Source organism: Haliotis asinina, chromosome 5, assembly GCF_037392515.1.
Source record: "Haliotis asinina isolate JCU_RB_2024 chromosome 5, JCU_Hal_asi_v2, whole genome shotgun sequence".
Classification (NCBI taxonomy): domain Eukaryota; kingdom Metazoa; phylum Mollusca; class Gastropoda; order Lepetellida; family Haliotidae; genus Haliotis; species Haliotis asinina.
Genome location: NC_090284.1, coordinates 46,808,381 through 46,824,353, shown reverse-complemented (window position 1 = coordinate 46,824,353; position 15,973 = coordinate 46,808,381). Strand labels below are relative to the sequence as shown.

The 15,973-nt window shown below is 38.4% G+C and overlaps 1 protein-coding gene across 1 annotated transcript in view; it reads right to left on the bottom strand.

Annotated features, from left to right (window-relative positions):
* The window catches only part of LOC137283883 (uncharacterized), a 30,274-nt gene extending 23,550 nt beyond the window's left edge, over window positions 1-6,724 (bottom strand). Inside the window, exons 1-5 of the mRNA XM_067815558.1 lie at window positions 6,688-6,724; window positions 5,142-5,366; window positions 4,514-4,698; window positions 3,773-3,937; window positions 939-1,102 (exon numbers count right to left, since the gene is read on the bottom strand). Coding sequence (XP_067671659.1) covers window positions 939-1,102; window positions 3,773-3,937; window positions 4,514-4,698; window positions 5,142-5,366; window positions 6,688-6,724 — 776 coding nt within the window. The remainder of the gene's footprint in view (window positions 1-938; window positions 1,103-3,772; window positions 3,938-4,513; window positions 4,699-5,141; window positions 5,367-6,687) is intronic.
* Between the last annotated feature and the right edge of the window lie 9,249 nt (window positions 6,725-15,973).

Below are 15,973 nucleotides of genomic sequence, written 5' to 3'. Positions count from 1 at the left end.
GACTAAATTTATGGATAACAAAGTGCGAGATATTGTGATTCGCACACCTTTGCCTACTAGAAGTTGCCAGTGAAATGCCCCGCAATGTCATATCTTGTGTATCTTGTGTTATAATTCGGAAGTTTCACAAACGCGGGTGTGCTTTTGCCAAGCAGAGGTTGAAGGAGACATGAACGAAACTAAAGGAGTTTTCTATCAACTTTCATCAGTCAAAGGTAATGTTTTGGCTCAGTCTTATATATGATATGTCAGAACTTGTCTTAGCACACAAGGCGGCAGCGAGACTAAAAGACCACTCCTCATATTGCTAAAAAGGCGTATAATTATGTTCAATGTTCATTGTTATATGTAGCTTGGAAGTATCAGTCAGTAGGCCGGTGCAATAAAACATGTTATATTACTTATATTATTTACACAAATCTTGTCCGCTACTCTGTCATTTGCAGATATTGATAAGTTTGTTTAAGTAAAAAACCTGATAAGTAAACAATTTTGACGAGTCCCTTGAAAGTTTACTTATCAGGTTTCCACAATATATATATATATATATATATATATATATATATATATATATATATATATATATATATATATGTGTGTGTGTGTGTGTGTGTGTGTGTGTGTGTGTGTGTGTACACACACATATATACATATATATATACATACACACACACATACACACACATAATTATATACACACACACATATATATACACACACACACATATATATATACACACACACATATATACATACATACATACATACATACATACACACACACCTTATATATAATTATATGCATATATATATATATATATATATATAACTGAATATCATGTTGAGCTCACTCATGATCACTCACTGACTCCTAACACATTGTGCAGCGAACGGGGCGGAAGTGATGGGAGAGATCGCCCTTTTGGATCGACCATTACCTTTCGCAAAACACTGTGAACTCAACAAGATCTACATCCGTCTCTGTTAGAGCGTCTGGAACCAAGGTCAGCAGAGCGATGTCCCAATCAGACGTCAATGGGTACACCTGTTTCAGTTTGTCCAGCAATGCAATGGCCTTGAACCCTGGCATCCATCGGATACTCTATAAACAGTAAGGTGAATGAGTCTAGTTTTACAGCGGGTTCAACAGTATTACAGCTATATGGTGCCAGTCTGTAAATAATCGGGTCAGGAGCAGGCGATCCACTGATCAACAGCATCGATCTGCGCAATTGGTATACAAAAACTAGTCTGGCCACCCGATCTTGTTAGTCGCATCTGACGACATGCATGGGTTACTGAAGATAATATCAGTTCTAAACCGGATGTTCACGTGTACCCAGAATAATAACATGTCATTGGGGATTAGTACTATGGGGCATTTCAGAAGCAGAAACGTAAATTTGAAACCATGTTTTAGTTGTATTGTCTTTAAATGACGCCTCTAAATCGGAATAATGACTTTCCTGACACGGACAACTTCAAAGGAGAGACGCACATTAAAATCTGCAGTTACACATATTGTTTGTTGTATAACAGTGGAGACTGCTTTCGGAAGAATCGTTTATTAACAAAATTTAAAACATTGTTTGACGCTGCCAATAGTAATTCTGAAACCGGTGGTGATTCTGAACCAGCGTTCCATGATCAGTGACCGATCTGAACTTGCATTTCAAACAAGCAAACCTGGGTTATTATATGAAAACTACGGGTAACCTTTACATTTAACCCAACATGTTTTCACAATCACTAATTGAATTTGTTGCCTTGCAAAGAGAAAATACACAGATTGTTATGTTTTCCCCTTATACAAAGAATTACCAAAGTGGACTGATCTTCAACTGAGGAACCTTTAACAATATTTATAAGCAACGGTTGACGATAGTTTTCCTTCTCGGACAACGTATTCTCCAATCCCAATTAGAGAAATCAGCTCTGTAATTCTATCTATACCACTGAAGAGATACACGATTTTTTCACGCTACTATGGTTAATCTGTAAGATAAGTCTTTGGCTGGAAACTTATTTATTGTATACCACGACGTTTCTGGGCCACTTCTTGTCCCTTTTCAGGTGATAAACGTGATCCAGAAACGTTGTGCTATACACCCATCCAGACCACATATTCACCAACTTATAAATGTCTCTCAAGAACCTTATCACACTACTGAATGGTCTTGTGCTCAGTAACTTCTTCTCTTAGTATATATCATGTTGGAAAGGCAAGGAAACCACTGACGTTATGGGCAATTGAAGATTGTCAACTTAAATCATTTGCAGTATGTTAGCATTACGCCACGAAGATATTTGATTTCCCACAGATTGATCCATCGCTAAGCAACAACTGTGGCAATATCAGATAAGCATCAGTGAACATGACTAAACATCATGCAAACAATATAGTTCGTTGTCCGTTGCAGTCAATGCTCTTTCGTAAGACACCAGTAAGATATCAGATATCACATTCCGTTATTCGGGTACCCCCTGTGCTATACCTTGTACAAAGCACAACCATAGCAACAAGCGCATCTGCTCAAATTATGGCACACGAAACGACCTCACCGTTCGGGTAACTGTGCTCCTATAATTGCTGGCTTTAACGACGAAGACACCACGGAGAGCGGGCATAGACATTATCGGGGATTTTGATACCAAACCCGCCCATGACATATGAGAGTTTTCTGGTATGTGACTCGGATAGGCGTAGCGAGACCATTACAGTCGACGTTCTCCATGGCTGAAGTTTCACAAGTGCCTGAATCACATCATTTGAACCCTTTGTGCAACGCAAATACCCTTTACGAAACAAGTCTAGATTTCCCCAGGTTCTGAATATCTGATCGGAGTGGGGCTTCTTGACAGTATTAATGGAGCTATTTGTTTCTATGAAAATTGTATATTGTAGAGACTAACCATTAGTCGAAAGCAAGACTTATGCTAGTGTGTGTTCATATTGTTAATGTTAGGAAGGAAAAGGCTATGAACTCAAAATAATATTGAGACCATTTGTTCCTGTTTTGAAGTAATGCTGTTTGTTTTTTATCTCTCCACGAATTTGTTGTTGTTGTTGTTGTTGTTGTTGTGATAGGTGGCAAACTTTTTTCCTCTTTTTTATGACTTACCATACCATAGTTACTGGTACAGAGATACTAATAAGATACGTCGGGTTTTTTTATCTTCTTTCAGTCCGGAATTGTTTCACTCACATGACGAGTTACTATTGGTTCTTTCTGCTGGTTGCACATATAAGATTTTACGTTTGTTTCGTAATAGGCGGCAAGTTAACTGAAACCAGATTCAATTTTCACGTAGGAACCGAATCTGTACAATGCATCGTACCGTAAATTAGAGATGTGTTTACTTATCGGTGAAGTGCATCAGCCCCAACAACCAATACAAAGATTCACGTCAACTTCTCTGAGTGACATTTTAGAAATTGGGGAGTATAGTACGATAATAATGCTGTTTATGGATAACATCGTCAGTGCAACTTTTCCATACATATCCAAGCACCTGTCATATCCATAAGTTTGTCAATAAGAACCACAATCATGAACCACTGGACTGCAAAGGACTTCAAGATGATGCTTATTATTAAATACCTCTAGGATATCTCTATGAATATAGAATTGCGTCCGAAATGTGCTATCTAGAATACGTTCACACCAATATATTTAGAGTCCACAGTCATGCAGCTAGGACATTGCTGAGTGTGGGGTTAAACATTAAACACACACAGAACATTACAAAACAGACACCCGGTGTTCCTTACCGAAACTTCTGCTTTGGACCTGGCAGCATCTCCAGCGCAGTACGCGCATCTGTCCAGATACTCTGAGAGGGCTTCCACGGTAACTGTTGGTTCCTTCAACCTCGCACAAATGGCGCTCAGCATGTCCTGGTCCATGCGACTCATCAGATTACACATCAGGTCCCCCTATACACAACAATCATTAGTTAGCTCCTACATTGTAGCATTGACTTCCAACAATCGTATGGATACGACAGCTTTGTGAAACGGGGTGCAGTATCATATCGCGATACGAGTTTCAGGATACAGTACATCGCTTTACATCACAAAGCATACTTGATGTGTGTGTCAATCACACTGTACACTGAGCATTAAGGACAGTGCATAATTGACTGGCTCCCTTGGTCAGTTGCGCCGGTGCTACCGGCGCTACCGGCGCTACCGGCGCTACCGGCCCCACTGTCAAGTGTCGGATCGTTACCCAGGGATCCAGTCCTTCTTATTTACTGAAAAAACATTCCTCGCAACATACGACACGCTAACTGCATATTAAATGTTTCGTGGCCCAAAACAGATTTTCGACTTGTATACATTGGGTTTTTTTGGGGTTTTTTTTTCTATTTTCACCCGTAACTAATAACCCTGCGCATGTGCACACGTTCCGGATACTGTACACGTGTACTCAGCGTTTCGGCCACCATCTGTTGGGCTAAAATCATCAAGTTTGATACGCGAAGTGACAAAAGCATCCAGTTTAGATACCTTCAGAATGAGGTGGATAGAGGGCTCCCATGTGTTGATAACGCCCATCAACGTGTAGTACTCAATGGCATCCCACAATCTCCGGATATTCAGATATGTTTCACGTGATGCGGCGTCTAACTGGTCACCGATGTAGACAATGAGGGTATGAATTTCCTCCACGGTGTACATGCCGACGTTATGGTCTAAAACATAGGAAATTTTATTTCTTCAAAATATTATTTTTGGTGAGTGGCCCCTAAATAACGGGAGACAACCTGTGATTGATGCACCGTAGGGGAACGGTGACATGCAGTGAGTGAGTGGGTTGGGGTTTAGCAATATTTCAGAAATATCACGGCAAGGGTCGCTAAAGATAGACCTTCATAAATTGTACCCACATGGCGAATCGAACCTCGCGGCGTGACAAGCGAACGCTTAACCACTAGGCTATCCTACCACCGCTCCTGCAATCAGCATGTCTGCATTATAAAACACGATTCCCGTCAGTCACACAGGGTAGTCAAGTGGTTAATGCGTTCGCTGATCACGCCGAAAACCCGGGTTCCATTCCCCACATGGGTACAATGCGTGAAGCTCATTTTAGGTGTATCCCGCTTTGATATTGCTGGGATATTGCTGAGCTTACCTGGGCTTGCTATCAGCAGATCAAAGAATTGCCTCTGTGCCTCGTTAGTAAGATAGTTCCTAACAGTATTCACGTTATCTGGATTGTTCTTGAGGAGTTTGACTGACTGGGTGCCCGTCCCGTAGGCTGTACTGCATCTCAGCGTTGGCAGAACCTCAAACCGGTCATAGAAGTCAATGGCGCTGATCAGTGTTCCTTTCATTTCACCTGCGCACTGCCTTGCCGCTGGAACACGAGGGACATATTTAAGTTGATATATTTTTTGTAAGGTCAGTTTGTTTTTGTTACTAAATTAACTTCATCTTTGTTTTTATGTGTGTGGGGTAATACCGAGAATATATCAAACACTTAATGGTATGTTAAATCTGTTAAGATCGACCTATATTCTGTGTAATGCATGTAGATCTTTTAGACAAATAGTTATGAAATGGGGAAATCATATTTTTGATGTAACTGTCGCTGCCCAAATTTGTTTATACGTATTGAACGTTGGATTAGTTTTAAAAACTTGCAAAGTTGCAAATCAATACACCTTAAATAGTGATTTTGCTTCCTGTGTTATCCAGTCATGCGCTCTATTCAGTGGAAAAGTTGTTTAGCATTGCTTTAAACACAGAGAAGAAAGCACACACAGTTGATTCACCAAATGCAATTGGAATATAAGTTATATGTTAAATTTTAATAGTACTTATTGATACTTACTGTATCAATTTATACCTTTATATTGCTTCTTTTGAAGTGCGCATTATACCAGTATTTTGCAACACAATATTCAGACTATATCAGTATTCTAAAGCAATTGCTGGCGGACAAGTGGTGGGTGTATGAACACGGCAAAATCCTCATCGTTGATAATAATAATATTAACCATAAAAATAATTGCTCCGTCCCTTGACTACCGTCTTCGCCAGCCTTTGACTTAGACACCCTGACCAGTGAGTGCGACATAGAAAATAGCAATTTTAATATCTTTTGGAACACTCTTACATACAAACTCAGACTTACCCAAGCCATCAAACAACCATGAACTGTTTGTTTTTATTTGTTCACCGAGAGTAATTTGACAACCTCCAGGAAAACATGGTTAATATGCGGACCTTCCCTGTAAAATGTCTCCCCTTTATCCCAAGTACACTGATGTCAGGCTCCTGGGTATTCTTGGTTTTACTACCTCATAACTCCTTGGCGCAGGCCAGGAGTGTGCTGTGGTGCATCTATTTCGAGTTAAGGACAAGGTAACGGCCCGTCACTTGCAGACAGTTTGATAAATGGATACCAGAGAACAATATCGTAGTCCATAAATGTCACATCTAGCAAATATTCATTAATTACTATTAAACTAACACTAGCCGCTGTTATAATTAACTTGGTATGTTTTGGTTTGTTGTTTGTTGTTGTTGTTGTTGTTGTTGTTGTTGTTGTTGTTGTTGTTGTCGTCGTCGTCGTTTGGGATGAAGGTTACATGAGAAACAGTTACCGTCGAGATTAACAAGTTGCTACCGAATATTCAAACGTACATATGCGAGTTGAAAATGTCTGTACGTACCTGTGACCAGCACAACTGCAAAGAGAAGGCGAGCCATCTTGCCGAAACTCTCTTTCTCTCAGAGCAGAGTCAAAATCCTAGTTTACAAGAACCACTGCCAAGTACCGTTGCTATACACAATACAAAAAGATCATATTCCGTTGGCGTGTTGAATAATTCTGAGGCCGCTATCACGTTTCAACTGTTTTATCAACAGCGTTGATCCGTATCTTCAAACCTCTCCTACGGACAATGCAGTATATAGATAGGGGTTTTACCTAAAACTGTTCAGAGGTATGTGTTCTTTGTAGCTGTGTGGATTGAGCCTATTGGGACAAAATCTCAGGATAGGCTTAAGATAGGATCAACAGTCACCGCAATGTATTTCTACACGCAACTTGAAAAATCACAGGTGTCTCATGTCGGAAAAGGTTAAAGTTCGAACTTAAGATTTGTGTTCGAAGTTGTGCTAAATAAAAACCAATGAACACTTGCATAATGTGTTTTGAATGTATTTACACTATTCTTGACAAGCTGAATAGCGACTCGAGCCCTTCTGGAAGGATATTTGGCGCATGAACATCAGAACTACTTTAAACAAGAACGATAACTCTATTCCTGTGTTTGATGCAAGTGGTACTTAATATCACCGAAGCACTCGTATATTGTATTGGGTTTTTTTATTCATTCGTTCGTGCGTTTGTTCGTCCATTCTTTCTTTCATTTATTCATTCATTCATTTATTTAAAGAATTAAACATCTTTGATGCGACTAAATGAAAGAGAGAAAAATATTTGTTTAACACTTATTCTCATGTAATTATTACCTGCTCTTCGCCTTATTTTTCACATGTATTTTCGTCTAAGATAGGATTTAGGAGTGATGTATGAGGTTGGTTTTGTTGATTATGCAAATACATAAAACAAGATTTAGCTACATTAAAACCTAAAGCTGATACTCAAAAATAGCTTTGACTTGTTCTCAAACTGATCCTTATTAATGAAGACCCTAAAATATGAAAGGCCCCAGAAATGGCATATTTAAATATCCCAGAGATATACAATATAAGCCCAATGTAAACTGTTAACGTTGAGTAGTCCTACAGTTTTACGGTTTGAAAACACGGTACAGGTAAAATAATAATTCCTAAAAGCGCACGTACAATATCTCTAAACCAAGCCCCAAGTTAAGAACTTCACATAAAGCAACACAAATTATGTTAGCCGTGTTCTTTGTGCTTCCAATATGACGTTATATCATTTTCATGAATTGTTAAACAATGATATAATCTAGATACACTAGTTTTATCAAAACACTGTTTTGGTTTGTCGTATTTTCACTTAACAAGCATCGAGAGATGAGTCGAGTCTATTGAAATTTACGAAAAAAAAGAGTGAGTGGTGACAAATTAAGTGTTCTTCGAGTTTAAGGAAAGGGGAGAGTGGCGATGAATGATATTATTATTGAAAATAACAACAGTAACAATAATACGTGCACGGCAGTCTTAACAACTGCGTGTAAAATGCAGCCCTTCTAATTCCAAGTTTACTTTAACCCGAAATTTCGAGGCTGTTCTTGTAAATTCATTTATTCTCATGTTATTTGAATTTGTAATTATATTTTCGAATGTTCGCGGTTTTTAAAGCTACTTGGGGTATTGTATGTGTGAACATATTTTCATCGTTCTTACTGGCTGATTAATGACGACCATTTTGAACCAGGCATTCAGGAGGAACTTATTTTTTGTCCAATAATTGATTTAACAAGAAAAATACTCAAATCTGGATTAGTAAATTGTACAGTATTAGGACATTGGGCATTGTAGAAATGAACTGAAAAACGTAATGACTGAAGGAAGGGTTGCACAGTCAATTTTGACAGACAATATATTATTTTATGAGGCCTTCGAGAAGTTTTATATACTCATTGCTCAGGCTTGTCTGATCTATATTGGGTTGTTTACAGGGATGCTGTCAACAAATAAACACTTACTTTTAATATAAATACAGTGTGGCTGACGTTTCTGTTTGGGGTAGGGCATACAGGAAAGATTGAATTAAACAGGAAGGGTTGATAGGAATAGGTTGAATGCGTGTGTACTTAAGCGCGCGCGCACACACACACATTCACTCACACATACACATACACACATACACACGCACGCACGCACGCACACATACACACATACACACATACACACATACATACATACATACATACATACATACATACATACATACATGCAGTCGAACCCCGTTTATCTGGACGTTTTGGTTTCACTCGAAAATAGAGGATAGCAAGACGTCCGGTTAACTAGATCAAACAAGCAAAACGTGAAAATTAAGTCAAAGCAAAACCTTTTCATGTACGTATATCAATAAAGCAACAGCAAATCATCATAACATTTAAGTGTACTTATGAAACATGGAAGGCGGAACACAGGTTTCTATTTGTCAGGTTGTCTCGGATGTAATCATGTAACGGTGTGGAACTTCAGATGGTAAGTTAGATGAAAAACGTAAATCGATGATAAAAAGTTTCTGTTTTTCCAGTTGCATATTCTTTTTTCTAATTTTAAATGCCCTAAAAACATATGACATCGCGTCGAACCGGCTGCAGAAAGTAAACTGCCGGACGGGATCACTAGACTTAGATCATGTGGGAGGCTATTTTTAACTTGCATCGCGACAGATAGCAGGTTTAAATAAGTGTTATACACAGTAAAATTACAGACTGACACATCTCAGACAAATAAATGAATGCCTAATAAGTATGTAAAATCAATACCCACACAAAGAAATCTTTTTGTATGACAGCATTTAAGAGGAAATATGGTCAAATATAGAATAAACAGCTCTGAATCCGGTTTGATATTCAGTCAAAATGTATATGTAAAAACCAACAGCACGAGCATGAGTGTGCTCTACATGCTATGTAACGGTTCTGCCTACTACTGGCCGTATGAATGCACTAGTTCAACTGATCTGCTCAATCATATGTACATGCGCCTAGTGCAAGTGCGCGTGTGATACGAATGCGTGTTAATCTAAATCTGTACTAATACTTTTTAGTATCTCTTCCCACAGAACAAGTTGTAGTTTGTGTTTGTTGCCTTATGCAGCTGAAACATACATGGTAGGATCGCATGCGGATGTTAACGTGTGCTATAGCCATCTAGTATTTTCTTCATCAGGGAAGTTGCACTTAGTATCTGTTGTTTATTGCAAGTACGTGCACTGGTGGTATGAATACATGCGGATTAACCTCATGCTAATACCATTTAGTATTATCCCCCCACAGAATAAACTCTACTTTGTGTTTGTTGCCCAGGTCAATTGATGCACACGTGGTATGAATGCATGTACATTCAATTTGTGTTATTAACATTTATTATTTCCTCCTATAGAATGAGTTGTTCTTTGTGTTTGTTGCTTAATGCACGAATGCATGACGATTTTGATTTGTGCGACTACCGTGTAGTATTTCTTCTCACAGCATCACTGTATTTTGTGACTGTTGCCTTGTGCAATTGAAGTATACGTGTGTGCCCTTAAGTGCACAATGGTCTTTGTGCGTTTAAGGGCACAACATACGTGCATGGTGCGTATGCATGTGGAGGTATATTTGCGTTGTTGCTACTTAGTATTTCCTCCTTTAGAAAAAGTTACACTTTGCATTCGCTGCTTAGTGTACGTACGAGCACACGTGGCACGGATGCATGTGATTGGTAATAGACTCATAATAATATAATTTAGTATTACTCCTTGGAACAGTATGTACTTTGTGTTCGTTGCCTAGTGCAATTAAGCATAAGTGATTCGAATGCAGGTGGATTTAATTTGAACAAGTTGTATTTTAAGTCTGTTGCTTAGTGCCAGTGCGTGCACGTGTGGTATGAATGCTTGTGGATGTTAACTTGTGCGAATGCCACATAGTATTCTCCCCCTTAGACCAAATCGAACTTTGTACCTGTATGAATGACTGTAGATACTAATTTGTGTTAGTGTCATTAAGTCTTACCAACTATAAAACTAGTGGCACTTTGTGATAATTGCTGCGTGCAGGTGTATGTAAGCGTGGTAAGAATGTATGTGAATGCAAATTTGTACATCCACTTGGTATCCCCCACACTCCTTAGAACAAATTGTACTTCGTGCCTGCATGGATGAATCTGGACGCTAATATGTGCTAATGTCGTTTAGTATATCCTCTTTTAGAACAAGTTACACCTTGTGATGGTCGTTCAGTGCATGGGCGCGTACGCGTGTACGTGAATGCGTGTGGATGTTAATTTGTGCTAATAACATTAATATTTCCTCACATAGAACATGGTGTATTTTGTGATCTGTTTTTCCTCTTTATTGCGCGGTTGTAGGTCATGACGTTGACCTACGCTACCCATATTTGTCTTTTGCTTTTCTCGTTGTTTGCGTTTTGTATAAAATTATTCCTCATTGTACCAAATGAACATTCAACATGTACTTATCAATCTGCAAGAAACTCCATGGCGTTTATCAGCTACATAAATCCAGTTTGGGTGTGTCTACCTCCCACCTATTACCAACTGGAACCCACTGTCTCCCTACTTTTGTGTTATCCGTTCTTGAATGATTGACATTGAACAATACAGACAGGCAGTGGGTTCCTTTGCTTTGAGCTTACACTCCAAATCACTGGCTTATCTTCTGAAATACGTATACAGATGTAAGTTCCTTTGCCTCTATTATCATCACGTTTCTATATTAACTGCTCTTATCCTTCTGTGTTGTGGAAATGTTCATTCTAACCCAGGACCGCGCCATTTCCGTGATCTTAAAATTATACATTTAAACATACGAAGCTTGAAAGACAAAATTGATCTAATTGACGCTGAATTTCGCTTATATGATGTTATATGCTTAACAGACACTTTAACAGTTACATGTCGAGATCCGTAATACTGATATAGAAATGCCAAGTTATCACCTTGCAATCCGGAAAGACAGGCCGAGTCGTGGTGGTGTCGCTATCTACGTCAAACGTAATCTATACCTCCAACATATGACGAGTCTTGACACCCCCGGGATTGAGGCGGTGTTGGTGACGATTAAATGCAAAACCTGTCCTTATCTCGTCGACTGTATCTATCGTGCAGACAACAGTGCGGCTTATTGGAAGCTCCTCGAAGACGTTGCCGGCGATTTCAACATTGACGTCCTTCGGTAAAATAAAATCAAAATCGAAAATCTCGAATTGCTGTACGGACTCGAACAAATAATCTCTGAACCTACTACGATAACACCTCACTCAAGCACCCTGATTGATATGATTTTGGTATTCGAATGTCGATAGTGTGAAGGAATCGGGTGTTCTGGATCCTATCTGTAGCGACCACTGTCCCATATATGTAACAATAAAAGAATCAATCCCTTCCATTACGACCTACAAAAGAAGAGTTTTACAACTACTCACTAGACAATACAGAGGGTATGAACAAATGCATAGACAACATTGATTGTGACGGTTTATTTTCTTCCAACAATGTAGATGACATCACCACGCAACTAACATCTGTAATGGGTAATATCTGCAACGAACATATACCTAACGAGATCGTCACAATCAGACCTTTAGATCAGCCCTGGATCACAAGTGAAATACGAGCATTGATTCGGAATCGTAACCGTTTATACAAAATTGCAAAACAATCCGACGTCCCATCAAATTGGGCAAATTTCAGATCAGCTAGAAATAAGGTTACTTCCGCTATTAGAACAGCCAAACGTCTATTCATCTCTAAAATCGAAGATTCCGTAAATAGCTCAATCGGTACTAAGACATGGTTGTGCCTGACTAAAGAATTTTTGAAATCACAAAGCACAGAAAATCAATTTCCAACAATTATATCAAACGATATTGAATATAACGATCCCGAAGAAATTGCTAATATCCTAAATGATTATTTTACTTCTCAATCGACTGTTAAAGACCCTCATCGAGATTTGCCTGATACCCAAATCATTTGCAATTCGACATTATCAAGAATTACACTAACCTGTAATGATGTTAAAGACATCATGTTGTATTTAGATACACCAAAAGCGACTGGTCCAGACGGAATAGGCAACAAAGTATTGAAATATACTGCCAAAAGTCTAAGTCCCATACTCACGAAATTGTTTAACCTATCGTTGTGTCAGTCAGCATTTCCCTTGACGTGGAAAGAAGCTTCTGTTATCCCTATTCACAAAAACGATAGCGTCCATGAATGCTCGAATTACCGTCCAGTCGCATTAACCCCTTGCTTATCTAAAGTTTTTGAAATATGTGTATTTAAATACATATTTAATTTCCTTAGAGACAATAATTTTCTAACGGATTTACAGTCAGGATTCATGCCCGGAGATTCAACGTCTCATCAATTAACGTATCTGTATAATTTCATAGCTAAAGCCATCGATGACGGTAAAGAAGTAAGGGCAGTATTTTGTGATATCAGTAAAGCCTTTGACAAAGTATGGCACAAAGGGATTATCTATAAACTCAGAAGCTATGGTATATAAGATGAATTACTACAATGGTTTGAAAGTTATCTCAATAATAGAACAAAGCGAGTTGCAATTAACGGGTACATTTCTAACAAGAAAGGTGTCTTGGCCGGAGTACCGCAGGGTTTAGCCCTCAGACCTCTCTTATTCTTAATATACATCAACGATATTGTATGTGATATTGATAGTCGCATTCGCCTCTTTGCGGATGATACCTCATTACATGCAATTATTGAAGATCCGCTGGTCTCAGCTTCTTCTCTTAACAATGATCTAGATAAAATCTCCCGGTGGGCTCAGGAATGGCAAGTTACTTTTAACCCTAATAAAACCGAATCTATTCAGTTTTCTCATAAAAGAAACCCCTCAATAAAATTAAATTTACTTATGGACGGAGTCAAAAGAAGTCAAAAGCCACAAACATTTAGGAATGACACTGCAAAGCGAGGATTCAAGGAATAATCACATTAAAGATATTGTCCGTAAAATATCGTTTATCCCGAAAGACATTAGATACTATGTACAAATCTTACATTCTACCCATATTTGACTACTGCTCGAATATCTGGGACAATTGTACATCTGAACAATCACGGATATTAGAAAGTTTACATCTTGATGCCTTGAGAACGAACTGTGATCCTGTGCGTGGAACAGGTCAAGTCACCGTAAGATTTATATTATGAAACTGAATTTCACTCTCTGAAAGATAGAAGACATTATAAAAAACTAACGTTTTTCTCTAAAATGTACAATAACCATTTACCGGACTATCTATGCGAATTAATCCCTCAAACTGTCTCTGGAAACACTCGGTATGATCTAAGAAATAATTCTGAAATTCAAGGCATTTACTGTCGAACTCATTCCTATGCCAATTCGTTCCTACCCGACACCATTAGTCTTTGGAACGCTTTGCCAAACTCAAAAGAAGCATGCAGTCTATCGGAATTTAAGAAACTACTCCCAAAAAGAGAAAATAATATTTACCTTGACCTCAGCTACGGATCTCGCTTGTCATAAATCATCCACTCACGTCTCAGACTCGGATGTAGTGATCTGAACGCCGACATGTTCAGTCGACATTTAATCAACAGTCCTTACTGTTCATGTGGATACGGGCATGAAACTGCTCTGCACTTCTTTTTCGTTTGTGACAAATATTCACAGTTAAGATCTATTACGTACTTTTATTCGGCGAGCTACAATATCGATGCCGTTATGAATGGCAAGCAGGAACTATCATCGTTCGAAAACAAAAAAATATTAGAATCTGTATCTTCTCATCACAACGCTTCAAACTTTCCCTGAATACATACTGGTAAACACATATAAGATGATCCACGACCTGACAAATGACCCCAATTTGCATACTTGGGAACGCCCCACAGAACGATCCACTTGAAACAAAAGGGAGACAGCTTGTCTGAAAAATATCGAGAAGTTCATTTTCCCCGTACGTTTCACGCATGAATTGCTATAGCACACTCGATTTGGGAACAGGTACAATCCCAACGAATTGAATCAACACAATATACTGAGCAAATATGTTTAGGACCACCGATCCATTTCACGAAGCAAATGACATTTTCCTGTGTTTTTTTTAACAAAATTGTTGAATATCTAAAATGCTTGTCAATGCCCCAATCATCTATTTGTCTTCGCCTTAACTAAAGGTTAGCATGAAATATCAGTAGCCTATGCCTGAAATTGCAGTCTTATCATTCGAAGGAATATACGGTGTTGTTTTAATGGGTAAAGTTGAGTTTTCGTCAGCTAAATATTAAATAGATAATAACTACATATAGTTAATTGTGTTTCATTTAACTTTTTAATATGTTAAAAGTTATCTGTTACTGAATGGTGGTGGCTAAATCAGAGTAGCAAGGAGGAAATATTTTTATCCCATAATTTTGTTCCTATTTCTCTGTACGGACTGATTTTCGTCCATAATTCCGCTGGTGATCGACCGGGAATACATGTCTTGGAAATTTATATAACCGGTTCCAGAGAAATGGTTCGTATTCAAACAATATTTCCAAATTTCTGTCATATTTTTATTATGGTCACCAAAATTGTGTACAGAAAACTGAAAATACCTTTTGACATTGATAAGTCAGTGAGAAATATCTTTGTACACAAATTTGTCGGTTTGGGGATTACTCAGTACCAGACTCAGTAGATTTATCAGTGACCAAACTCACCAAAGATTATTCTTTTTTTATGACAAAGTATTCGAACAGTAAAAACCCGATATAGTATGTGTCAATTATTACACAAGACACAACAATGTTGGAAAATTAGGCGGTCTTATTGATTTATGCTTTAATTATCACTCTCTGAATCAGTCTCGGTGTCTGAATCACTTGCAAGTCCTAAGCCAATCACTAGTCTGTCAATTTCCCTTTCTACTGCGATTTCGCGTTGCCAGTAACCATCTTCAATTGTTTTAACATGTTTACAAGATTCCGACCATTCTTTTGCACCGATTGCAGACATCCTTTCATTTATGGCAACTCTTAAGGAACGTTTTGTGAAGTGCAAGTTTTGTGAAGCGACATGCCCAAATTAACTCAATCGGCTTTAGTTCTGCGTGGTATGGAGGGAGACGTAGTACATCATGACCATGTTGCTTCAACATCGTGTCTACTCTGTAGACAGGGTCCGATTTTTTGGATTTTGCAAGAAACAATCGTTCGGCTTTAAGCATTTTCTCATCAAATGAGATATTGTGCCTTTGTACCCACGCTTTTATGTCATCTTTTCTGTTGGCGGTTGTC